The sequence below is a fragment of the Lutjanus erythropterus genome, chromosome 11 (assembly GCF_056507025.1).
Source record: "Lutjanus erythropterus isolate fLutEry1 chromosome 11, fLutEry1.hap2, whole genome shotgun sequence".
In the NCBI taxonomy this organism is placed as follows: domain Eukaryota; kingdom Metazoa; phylum Chordata; class Actinopteri; order Lutjaniformes; family Lutjanidae; genus Lutjanus; species Lutjanus erythropterus.
In genome coordinates this window covers 16,931,838-16,945,322 of record NC_139327.1, presented here as the reverse complement: position 1 = coordinate 16,945,322, position 13,485 = coordinate 16,931,838, and the positions used below count along the sequence as shown (strand labels likewise).

The following is a 13,485-nucleotide window of genomic DNA, read 5'->3' as shown; positions in this document are numbered from 1 at the left end:
TTACATATTTACAGCTACTTTTAAATAACCTAAAACAAATCGGGTGCTGTAAGACTGATCTGACTGATGTATTTAAGTGACATTTTAAGAGTCAGATGGCAGCTAACATTGAGCCTGAACTGATCTACTGTCCCTCCTCCCACCTCCACCTGTTCAATATCAAAGGGATGAGACACATACCCAGAACTGCTTTTAAATGAAGGACTAGTTCCTACCAGCTGTCCTATACACTGTAAAAAAAAAAACCAAACAGGAATTTAGTGGAATCAACAAATCTTTTCTCATTAACTTAATGTAAATATACAAGTTTCATTTATTCAAGGTAGTAAAATTAAAATGTTCTAGTATTTAATTTAAGAACATTTCTGAATTTATTAATGACTTCTTCTAACTTGAAATGGTTTGACTTGAAATGATGGGTAACATTAATGTACTGTTTAGAGTTCAATCAACTCATTAAATTAACGTCCCCATGACATCAATATTGAAGTCATGATGATGATGTGTTTTTATCACATATGGCACTATATACGTACATCATGCTAGTATCTGGCATATCTGGTAAGTGACAATAAAGTTGTTTTGTAGACATTCCCAGACATTTTTAATGGTATTTCAGAGTCTGTATTTTCTGAAAAATGATTAAAAACTGTTGATGACTCATTCTGTACTTGGTGATGGAATCTGTTCACCACAGAAGACTGGAGTGTTCATGGGGGCCGGCCTCACTGTATAAAAGCACAACTTTATTACTTTATTCACTGATTTGGGTGAAACTAGATCGTACTTCATGGAGAAAATATTTTCTGGTTTCCCATCTGATGTCCTGCTGCTCAGCTTCAACTAAATTACCATTTCCTGACTGACAGATCGCTTTTGCAGATTTCTTGTTGCTAAAATTGCTAACCATGACTGTTAGTAGGCAACTTGACTGGCAGCCCCCCAATGAACAAAACACTCACTGATAACAACAGAGCCTCTGAGACCAACAGGGAATATAGTATCAAGGTCAATTACAGAGTTTCCTGATTGTTGCTAAAGTAAGTTAGCCAACCAAACCCAGCAATTAACCAGTCTTGGTACTACAGCCTCTTCCCTGTCAACAAACTGGCTTCTGTTGGCCTCTGAGGTTGGTTTGGTCCTGGTCTGGCTGTGAGTCAGCTAATATGATTGCTCTCTTGCCTTGCATCAATAAGCACCTGCTAGCTGTTTCATGGCAACTTTAATTTTCTGAAGAAACATGATCAGCATATGAGGGGATTTCTCAACATGCATTGTGTCTCTAATACACTTAAAGCTGTAATAAATAACATTTTTGTGTTAAAATGTCTAAATGCCTGACATATGCTATATATTTTGTTGAGTTGTGTACATTGATTATCCCAAATGATCAAATGCAGAGAAAGCTGCAGTTTACTCAAGGTAATGGTGCATTTCCTGCTAGTCACTGTTTGCTACTTCCTACAACTTCTGGAAAATTGGTGATACTTCAGAGACATTAGAGAGTGATGCAGGAAGTTGGTGAATCTGACTAAACGTAACATGAATAAAACCCCCACCTTGCAAAGTGAAATCCTTATTTCAACAATGTGTGGTCTGACCAGTCCAGATTTCAAAATGTTTCTGGAAATTGTCATGACCTCCACAGGAACAGGGCCATCCAGACTGTTACCAGCACTAACTTCAAAAGCCGGCATCTGTGACTGTATGGGTGTGTGCCCATGGCATCATGGGTAACTGTCACAATTGTGAATGTCCTGTTAATCTTTTTCAGAGATGCCCCTGCTTATCTCAGCAAGACAAAGCCATTGAAAATGTAAGTGGAAAAGACTTTTTCAAGACGTCAACAATTAGTGTCCTCAGTTCCCAAAAGCTTACTGAGTGTTATTTAAAAAAAAAAAAAAAAAAAAAAAAGCTGATGTATCACAGTGGTAAACATGCTCCTGTCCCAATATTTTTGAATGTGTTGCAGACATTAAATTCAAAATTAGTGTATATTTACAAAAAAAAAAGTTTAAACATTAAATATGTTATATTTGTACTGTATTTACTTGAAGTCAAAACATTTTTGCAAATCATTACATTCCATTTTTATTTAAGTTTTATAGTGTCCTGACTCTTTTGGATTTGGGGTTGTATCATCATGTCAGATAGATTTCAACATTCAAACTGAGAAAATGCAAAAGGAAATCAAAATTGTTTGTAATGTTTATTGTTTGTTCAACAATATCTTAACCTTATTTAACATGCTTTCTCAAGTACAACTTAATTAGTATGAAGTTTATTTGATTAGAAAAGTAAGGATTTTTTTTCAGTCATTCCAAAATTACCTCAATTTGTTATTTCAAATTCAGCTGTCTTAAAATTTTAAGCCATCATTTCTCATCATGCACACCTTGATAGTAACTTCCCATTTTAATTCTGCCACCTATAAATGTCGTCAAACTTAAAAAAAATAAAAATAATAAACCTCTTCACACAAAAGAGGAACAAAGAAAACCTTTGCAGTCTTGTTACCATGAATTATAGAGTTGCATGTAATGGCCTGAGGCATTAAGCTGGTACAGTGATAAAGGCACCTGCTGGACTGTGTAGCCTCATATAACCTTGCTGCTGCTGCTTGTCAAATCCTTCTGAGACCCTCTTACTCTCTCCTGCTTCCAAGATCTTGCTACAGTAGTGAAAGGTGCTAACTGAAATGTGCCATGGCTAAAACTTCAATAAAATATGTTGACTATCACAACATTTAGCCAATTATAGCTTGGATTGTAACATAATTATTTCCTCAATTACCTGAACCTTATACCTGATACAGTAGCAGAAATGATCATAGTAAATAATAGGGATGTAATTGAATATTACAATATCACTATAAAAATGTCTGAACACTATACCAGATTGTGTTGACACCTGCTGCAGTATTACATGGTTAATTATTTTAGAATTATTTTATTAAATTATTTTTGTTTTATAAAAAGACTGCTAATGAGTGCTGTATTGTTTTTGTTTTGTGATTGTACACACATAATTCAAACATTCATTGCTAATTGCAATTGCAAAATAATGCAATTCATGGCATTTTTTTTGCACATGCTTAAGTCATGGCTGGCTACTTTTATATTTTATTTTATTACAGAGGGAAGGCAGAAGCATTTTAAGTAAAAAGGAAAGGAAAATGAACAAAAATGCTGTAATGTTAGACTTTTTTTTATGTAATCAAGGACATACTTTCAAGCCGTTTTTATTTTTTAAATATTGTATTAAATATTGTATCATGGACTTTTTTTTTATCATGGTATCATCATACCTTATTAGTTTGTGTGAGACTGATAAATTATGTCAAAGTACCTATAATGTGTCCAGTGTTAGGCCCCATGCCTCTACTGGCGTCTTTGTAGCCTCCCTCCTGACTCGAGGTCAGGCTTCAAATTGTTGACAAGATAATAATCACAGTGCAAAAGGTCAACATGAACATCTGACACACGGGGAAAAGTATAAGAACTATGTGAGCTGAAGCTGAGGGACGAAAATATCCCAAGGTAAGCATGGTAACTGAAAGTCTGCTGTTGCTCTTTTGACCTGGCAGCACATACAGTTCGCTGCAGCATTACAGCTGGATTTTAAGATTAAGGAGGGAGCAAAACCCCACATTTTTTAAAAAACACAGAGATGCTGCTAAACGGCACAGGAAACACCTCCTTCCATATCATCTGTGAGCTCTGCTGAGAATATGGCATCCTGCATAGAGAAGTGTGACGGTGTGTTTGTTCTTGTTTGCCCTGTCTTGCACATTGATAGCAGCCTTGTTGAAGTAATCAGATTATACAGGTGAGGCTGTGCTAAACTGATCTGCTGCCTGCAAGCCTCTTAGTGACATGGCTAACGGCACTGACAGAGATCACTGCGAAGCAAGGTCAGACATGCAGCCGGCCCAGGTGGGCAAAGAACCAGCACACTGCAGAGGCAGCAGCGCTGTTCAATAATGACAGGAAGATGCCAGCAATCCTGACCTGTGATTTTCTTTATATTGTTAACCCTAAATACACCGACTGCAGTCATGTAGGGGCATCATGTAAAGTTAAGTTGTGTTCAGAATTTGTTGAAAAACTGGCTGATTTGACAAAATATGTTTTTAGACTCACATTGTTTTCTCTGTAGGTCGTTAGCAGACAGTGGCAGGTGTTTGACCACATGACTTTCAAGGCTGTGATTTGACGATTTATAAGTACATCTCTTGGAATTCCTTACTTTCTCCAGTGAAGCTAGTTGTCTGAGTTAATTAATCAAACGGAAAAAACCCAGAGGGAGGAGCCACAGAGAAGCTTAGACATTTGACTCCTCAATGACCCCACGTAATTGATCAGGTGAATTAATTTGGTCGCCTCCCTCTGGTGACATCACTCTGTCTTTTCAGGATCACAAGTTCAGAGTCATAAGAAAGCAGGGAATCTTCCCTGAAAAGCATTTGAGAGTGTTATTTAAAATGCATGTTAGGTAAGAGGAAGCTCTCACTGTCATTGTTCTGTTCTCTTCTGAGTCATGTTTGATCTATAAAGTGCAAATTAAAAATAATAAAAGAAAAGAAAAGCAGCAGTTTTTAAAAGTTTTAAAAGATGGAAAAAACAGGTGACTCTTTTTTTGCAGCTGACAGGTAATTTCCTGTTAATTTTGTTTTGACTAAATAATCCCCCAAAACTGCACGATGAATTTTTATTTATATGTACACCTTGACTACAGAAATAACAGCAATATTATCATACAGAGGTATGTTAATCAGAGACACTGATAGAACACATATTTAACGAACAGCCCCATCATTAACACATCTCAAACCCATTCAACTAAGTTTTTTCTATTTTTTTTCTCTTCCACATAGTTATGAATTAAGGAAATGGTCAAACAACAACAAATTTAACTCATGCAGAATTACATTTGCATATTAGCAAGCCTCAACTGTCTCCCACTGCAGATTACTGTGTAAAATCCAGGTGCAGCTGTGGCCTGTTCGGGGCCTGCAGCTCCCTCTGGTGGTCGATGGTTAATTGACTGCAGACACTCATCAATTAAAACAGGCGTTGAAAAACACTTCCCTCTTTTATGTACAGACATCCAGGCTGTGAGAGGAGCATCCAGGTGAGAATAGTCACAGCGGCTATTCAGCCATTTACACCTGGCCCCGAAGTTTAGCAATAAAAAGTGTGACAATGTCTCTGCAGAGAGATGAATGGATTAAACATAGGACTCCCCTGGGAGACAGGGGTTTCAGTCCAAACCTGGGAGACTGGGTTTTCTCTGCCAAGCAGGTGCAAATAGCCACATTAGCTATTAACAGGCTAGTGTGGCTACTGAAGCCCGAGTGTTAATATATAATAGCACCTGTCAGAATCAAATGTATTGATGTGGCAAAACTATTTTATCTGTGAACTTATTTAACTGACATTCACGAGAGATGTTATTCTACATCATACTTGCATCAGAAAACACCTGGCCACAGGTGATTGGGAACAGTTAGGACTGGATTAACCCACGAGTACAACAATTAGTAAATAAGTAGTGAGCACAGTTTCCACTAAAATAATAAAGGCAGTCAAACTAGATTTTAGCTCTCATGCTAACCAAGTTGCCCACATTCCCCTGTCGGTGATCCAGTCCTTGAAGAAACAAGGACTGTTAGCCCACAAAACATAATACTGTTGTCACAAATACGATCCAAACTATAACAGCACCATTACTCACCCCAAGTTTATTTGTGTGTAAGCCTACATAAGCCGGTTAAATCAAAGGTTGAGCAAGAAGAAAATAAAGCCCTCCAAGACAAGACAAGGGTATTCTTCCACTAACACAAGACTGTAGAGATTAAATGGATTATGAGAGAAATGCAGTAAATTTTTTATCTGTTATATGACAAGCGTCTTTTTCTCAATCACTGGGATCACAGGGCTGCACGTGTACGTAAGACTGGAATTTGTTTGTTGTTTTGAATCACAACTGCTATCAGTCAGCCGTTTAATCAAGAGCATTTTCAATTTATCAATGTAAAGACGCAGACTTTGAATGAAGGATAGGACTGTTTCTGCGGACAGTAAAAACTGACAGATAGTGACTGCAGCAAAAAGACTTATCAGCTGACAGACAAACTGTGTCACGTTCACAACTACGTTATTGTTTTTATCTCCAGTGCAGCTATGGAAGAAGAGTCACACTTTTGTTTTGGACTTTTATGATAAGATGCTAGTACTATACGTGTAAGGACATTATGCCGGGTTATTTGACTGAACATCCCGCTATGATGTCATTAAACATTCCCACAGTGTGTTAAAGGAGAACTTCACTAATTTTATACAAGTTCACCTTACTCATAATGCAAAGTGCTACTCAACCCGTAGAAATGGTTGCATCATGTCCTCCATGGCTCTTGCAGGAGTCTGAGAAAATATCCCTGGTGTTGTCATAGTGATGTCATCAGGGTGGTATCACCTCTGGCTTGGGGACTTGAAATTCATAACAGAAAGTCTCTGTTACAGACTGGGGGCATGGCAACCCACCGCATCCGGGGTCGTCAAACACTGATGCTGCTTTGTCGGGCCCCTCAGTGTGTCATACTGGTGCACAAGGTACCCTTTGGCATCTGTACGAGACGCCAGAATGCCTTTTAAACATGTGGTTAACACATGTTGTAAAATTGTCACAGTTACCTTAAATAAGTCACATGGTGCACAAAATGATATCTAACTTAAATTTAGATAACTTTTTGTTTGACCCATCCATCCGTACGTTCACCAAATGTGGAAGGGCTTACACTGAAGTTACTTGAAGACATACAGAAGACAAAACCTCAGTACTTGACGACCTGGCAATGAGAAAAGGCAGGGCATGGAGTTCATCTATCAGGATCTAGTGATGACTTTCAGCAAACTTTTTTTCCTAAATTCCGTCTCCTGCAAGTCGCAAATTTATAGGAGTGAAATACTAAATTGCTGGAGTATCCCTTTAAGTTAAGATTCTAGTTTTAATTATTCTGTTTATCCAGTATGCATGTAAGAATATTGGAGGAGTTCAGACTACCACTAGAAAATCACGTTCACCTTTCCTTTCTCAACTTAAAAAAACACTGCTTTTTTAAGATAACCTGAGGGACAAAAGCACTTTTTTTCCAGGTTATGAAAGTTACAGCTACTGTACAGAACATCTTCATTCACCTGTACACACTGCACTTTAACAGATTAGGAGATCCCTATAGCCCTATCAGGTTTACTGCAGCAGCCTCTGGCTGTTAATTTTCTTATTTTTTCCTACCTAGCATTTAGATGAAATTCAATGTTTTAAGCTGATTTTCAAAGCTATTTATTTTTCTTATTGTGAAATGGCTGCAACCAGAAAAGCTCGGTCGTCAACAAATATTTAATTAGTCATACAGTTCACACTGATACCAAAAGATATGAAAACTAAATAAGTACATAAAATAGTCGGATAATATTGATGATCTTCAAGACGACACAGATAAATTCTCTGACTTCTGGATGGAAAAGTATGTTGTTTCATTGAACATTTCATTGAGTTCAGTCGATAGTATGTTTATAAGGCTCAGGTTCTTCATGAGGCTCGAGCTGCTTAGCCTTGTGACAGCACACAGTGAGGGGTGGAACAGTGTGGGAGGAGCACAGTACATTAAAAAAAAAAGTTTTGATTTCCTTTGATATAAAATTGGGATTAACCAGCTTTTAAAGTAAACCATTGTCAATCGTCCTACAAGGGAATTCTGTTCAGTCTGGAGCTCTGTCTCAAAATGTCACTCACTCACATACTGGCCATTATTGGGGGATTTACACTGGTTTTCTACCTGTGGACACTGGCCTGGAGATGTTGGTGTGGATTCAGACAGTTTATTTTGTCAGAATATTGGCGAGTGGATTTAAGGACATATGGGACATGGGCAGGTAATGTCAAAGAAAACTGAATTTATGTTCTCTTACAAACTGCTTTTATAGTCAAATGAAAATAGTCAGATTTAAGGTGCTTCCTGCTGTAGAATTGCATGTGTGTTTGTATGTATGAATGTATGTATGTATGTATGTATGTATGTATGTATGTATGTATGTATGTGTGCGTGTGAGAGAGACAGAGAATGAGGACATGCAGACTATCAGTTATAGAATAATCGAGTGCAGTGCTGATGTTTGGAAATATCTGGATTTTCTCACAATCATTAGCTTCCATCAGCAGCACAAACCAGGCTTCCTGTTTGTGTTAAGCTTGATGAGCACTTCGCATTTTTACTTGATGCGACACTTCCGCCTAATTGCCTCCAAACATTTCAGTCCTCTGCAGACACACACCATCTTCATTTTTTTATTTAAAGTCAAGGTTGAAAAATTAATTTGGTGTCCAAACAGTATACACAGATGAGGAACTGTCTGGTGTCTGCATAACAAAGTTTGTGTTCACACACTGTAACAGTGGGTGTTTTCTCTCTATGCAACAGGGGAAGTTTGCTCCTCTTCCTCTCTTTAAAAACTCACTTGTTCACACCTCAAATAGGATTTTAAAGAACAATGTTGCTTGAGGTTACAGTAGCTGTGCAAAAGATTTATAGTGTCACTGACTGGCTGTGTAATATCAGAACTATGCATAAATCATTACTATATTATTATAAAGGCAACTATGGATCAGAGCATCCATACAACACCTCTTTCAACTTAAAACAATTAAACTATTAAGTATTAAACTGCTGGTACCAAAAAAAACTAGAGCTATTTGCATGCATTTTAATGTTGACAATGGAATTACCATAACCCCACAGTGGACAGACTACTAAAAGAGCAAAACAGTGTGTTACTTGTACATAACCTGTAGGTTCTATAAGGTATATGTCAGCATATGCCGCTGGGTGAAGTTGGTCTTCTATTTTGATGGAGGCAGACTGACAGGACACTCGACATGCCCTATTTCTTTTTTTTTCTTTTCTTTGTAATGACACCTAACATTGATCAGCAAAGAAATAACACAATTGTTCACCTGACTGGCAACGGGATTTGGACTCCTTCATAGCCCAAAAGCATTACAGTGTTATTTTATACGTTTAAACTTGCACAGACCTCTGAATTTGTGTTTACCGCCAGTCAAATTAAAGTCAAGTGGCTGTTTTCACCAGAGTACTCTCTCATTCATATGCGTGCAGCATCTGAGCCCGAGACAAACAAACAAATGGATAATCTATAGGTAATTTAATACTTGTAAAATTAATGTAAAGTAAAGTTGTCTGTCTGTGTTTTCTCCTTTGTGCAGTTGTCACTGGTGCCACATCTGGCATCGGTAAAGCTTATGCCAGTGAGGTGAGTTTCCTGGTTTATTTTTCAGTGTCTCAGATTTCACCGCTGCCAAGTGTTTTTGTGAGTTAAGAAAGCTGCCAAACTCGTCTGTCTGCATGTCTCCTAGTTGGCAAAAAGAGGCCTGGATGTGGTTTTGGTGAGCAGATCTGAAAGTAAGCTTCAAACAGTTGCCCAAGAGATTGGTAAGTCATCAAAAAAAAAAAAAAAGCTGGTGCACTACTGATGTCTCCTTGTTACAATAAACACACCTGTCAGCCCATGTGCAACTCCACAGCAGAAAATATCCTTTGTCTCCTTCAGAAGATCAGTATGGACGAAAGACTCGCACCATTCAAGTGGACTTCACAGACAGCCACAGTATCTACCCTGCTATAGCCAAGGAACTACAGGGACTGGAGATTGGAATTCTGGGTAATAAGACAACAAATTTGAGTTGAGAGCCTCAAACTTATTTACCTTGTGAGGCAACTGGATTGCAGGGCATGGTTTAGGAAATGAAACACTAAGCAGAGCCAAATTTGTAAAAATGTGGTTTGTGCCTCTGCCTGGTTTGGAAATTTGCCTATTTGCTTTGCCGAGAGTTATGGGGATGATATCACTTTCACGTAGACGTGTCACAATTCTAAATTGACAAATAAAGAAAAAAGAAAACTGGCTTACTGTATGTGAGATTGATATCAATCTTCTCATCTAGCTCCCAACAAGAAAGTGAGAAAGTGTATTTCCCAAAATGTCATTCTTCTTCTTCTATTCTTTCGCCGATCCGCCAGCCTCTGACCTGATGGAGGATAATGCATCTGCCTGTTCAGATAATTAACAGAAGCAAATTCCTCCCAAACCTTGACAGACCTGAATGCAAAATGTATAACAGGCCAAATGGTTGAACAGTAAATGAACAGAATCATCAGCTGAAGACTGAGATAAAACAAATGCATACACAGTACTAACAAAAGTTCTTGTTTTTGTCTTTGTAACAGTTAACAATGTAGGAATGAACTATTTTGATAATTTTGCGTATTTCCTGGGAATACCAGATGCTGAACAGGTACGTTTTACATTTCAAAAGCCATTTTCTCAATATATTACACCCTATGATTTTTTTCTGCTGTCTCAGGCTGTTACAGGTGTTTCTCTCTGTCACTCACATAGTTTTCTTTGTGTGTTTATTCTGATCAGAAAATCAATCAGCTTGTCAACTGTAACATGCTATCTGTCCCTCAGGTAAGATACGAGTGTTTTACTGTGTGACTGTTTGTGTTAATGACGGCTATCAATGCACAGGCATCTGCATTCACCTTTTCCACTGTATCTGAACACAGTTTTACTTTTTATTAAAGAAGAAATATGTAAGAATATATTTTTAAAACATTCAGAAACAATAAGGAATAACAGTTTTGATGGTTTGTCAAAGGCATTTGCATTGCGTTGCAGAGATGAATACTAAAGTTAGCATGCTAAAAAAGCTAGCTGATCTTATACTTTGTATGTCAAGTGGCAACAGTCCAATAGTATTGCTCAGGCCAACCCCTGCAGTTTCAGCAGGGAGATGTGTGCAAGATTTTTTAATCAAATACATGAACAAAACGAACTCACAAAATATAAAGAAAGGAAATATTCCTCCACCTGTGCTCCTTTTTAACATAAAAATAAAACTATACTAGGGCTGCACAATTAATCGAAATTTTGCTGTAATTGCAATATGAATTTCTGAAATGTGCAATTTTTTAAAGGCGAAATGTGTGTCAAAAAACTTTAAAGGCAAAATGTGTGTCAAAAAACAAAGACTGTGTCGAACACATTAGATTCTACACACTTAAAAAAAAAACATTTCTGTTGGTACAGATTCCTGCAAAAAAAAACATAAAAACAAAAACAAATCACACCCATCATTTTTACACATTTTTCAATCTAAAAAAGAATAATTAAAGAAAATTATCATTACCTCTAATATCTCAAATCATAGTGCAATTGCAATATCAGTCAGAATAATCGCAATCAGATATTTTTTCGTTCAGCCCTAAACTATACACCTTATGAATTCAAGTTTCTCTCTTTTAGAAAACTAAAACTAAACTAAAACTACCTTAGGTGCCTTGTTAAGTCATCATAAAACGTTGTTTTGTTCATTCAAAAACTAAAAAAACTCACCCACGTTCTCCTGGTGCTCTAAGCTATTTAAGCTCTTGCCATTCTTACATATTGCTCCTTTTAAAGCTATTGCTGCATAAAAAAGATGATGGTGATGATGATTTATATTTTCTTCACTCAGATGACCAGATTGGTTCTTCCAGGCATGGTTGAAAGGTATTGACACAAACATCCAGATTAATGGAGAATATGAAGTAATGAGAATATAAGTTAAATTCATTGATGTTTGTCCTCCATCTCCTTCCTAGAGGGACAGGCCTGATTATTAATATCTCCTCTGTAGTGGCCGCCCATCCACAGCCCTTATTGTCCCTTTATTCTGCCACTAAGGTACCTTCTCATTTAGATATTCTGTTGTTTTACATGCACACGGTTCGTCAAAAATGCCCATACACTGATTAGTGCACTGGTCTGCTTGTTTTGTGGCTTTAACTTTCTTCTTTATTTCAGATTTTTGTAACAAATTTCTCTCGGTGTCTGCATGCTGAGTACAAGTCAAAGGGAATTACTGTTCAGGTAAAGTATGTGACACAGACTTTTTTGTTACCAAAACAAAACAACTTGTAACAATATTTCTCTGGAAATAAAAACCATGTCATCAGTGAAGAAAAAATAATGCAGGTCACTCAACTAGAATGAAGGAAAAAATTACTCTAGAAAATTACTAGAGCTGTATTTGAGGTTTGTGTATGCAGTCAAAGACCAGTTTGAACAGTGTGTTTTTATTGATTGAACAAACATGCAACAATTTTATGAGGACAAACAAGGTTATAAAGTGAACCTTTGCACTCTGCAGCTGCTTTCACTGACTCATGTTGTCTTCCTCTTTTTGACTTCCCCACATCAAACACTGCGCTTTGGATACTGATGCACTAAATGATTTGACTAAATGTTTCTCAGAGTCTTTGCCGTTTTGCTCAAACTGAAAATCACTTTTAAATTCATGACGTAAAGGGAAATTCAACCTATCTGACCGCAGTGCGTCTTTCCCCAGTGCGTGGCCCCCCTCATGGTTTCCACCAACATGACAAATAACATGAAGCCCAGCTGCTTTGTGAAGACTGCTTCAGCGTTCGCCCGCGAGGCCTTGAACACTGTGGGTCACTCTACCTACACCAGCGGCTGTCTGTCCCACGCGCTCCAGGTCAGAGACACGACCATCCGCTGTATGATCACTTAGAAACTGTCAGCTGAACGTCTCACCTTATCTTTCCCATCATCCCACAGGAAGTTGCTCTTACAGTACTCCTGCCAGACTGGATTCGTATGTCATCATTCCTCACCAGACAGCTGGAAAACCTCCCAGGAGTCAACAAATATGAAAGAGGAGTGTTCAGAGAAAAGAATAAGCTCAGTGAAAAGGAGGAGTAGAAGGATAAAATTCACACGTTGACATGATTGTTACTTTTACACTGGGATGCACCAACAAAGATTTGATTGGCCAAATTATGAACTGGAGTGAAAAAAAAACGAAGAGACGTGTTACAAAACTCAACCAGGTTGAGTCTTTTGAGTTTTTTGAGTTTTTTGGAGGAACTCGATTATTTTGCTTAATCCTTCTGGGGAAAAAAAGGCAGCCATTTTAAAAGTTTAACCTCCTCAAGTGTAGTTTAAAGTTAATACTGGATCACATTTTAAATTGGAGTATAAAGTTTTGGTGCAACAAACTTAAATTAAATCCACTACAAAGTAAACTGAGGTTCAAAAACTAAACGACAATTTAATCAGGTTTAAAAGTGAATCCTTGTTGGTGCTACCCAGCCTTACAGGTGAATATAGGCATTATAATAGATCAGACAGGTCAACTTCCCACATACATAAAATGGATGTCATATCATAGGAAGGTTATACTCGAGGTATTATACTATTGTGAGTGTCGTGGGTGTGTGAGAAGGAATAAATCAGTCCAACAACTTATGGGTTTTACTCATAACTTTAGTGAAGTCCAAACACAGACCAGTTCAATCATTACACCTGCTTGAATCCTTGTTTGTTTGTTCTGTTCCTC

General features: G+C 37.6%; 1 protein-coding gene across 1 annotated transcript; it reads left to right on the top strand.

Moving 5' to 3' along the window:
• Positions 1 to 7,786: 7,786 nt before the first annotated feature.
• On the top strand, positions 7,787 to 12,923 carry hsd20b2 (hydroxysteroid (20-beta) dehydrogenase 2). The gene is made up of 11 exons (XM_084730269.1): positions 7,787 to 7,937; positions 9,286 to 9,332; positions 9,436 to 9,511; positions 9,630 to 9,740; positions 10,307 to 10,374; positions 10,506 to 10,550; positions 11,599 to 11,633; positions 11,726 to 11,807; positions 11,928 to 11,993; positions 12,472 to 12,621; positions 12,705 to 12,923. Exons 1-11 carry the CDS (start codon positions 7,787 to 7,789, stop codon positions 12,846 to 12,848), a joined length of 975 nt encoding a protein of 324 aa, XP_084586395.1. The 3' UTR covers positions 12,849 to 12,923.
• Positions 12,924 to 13,485: the final 562 nt, after the last annotated feature.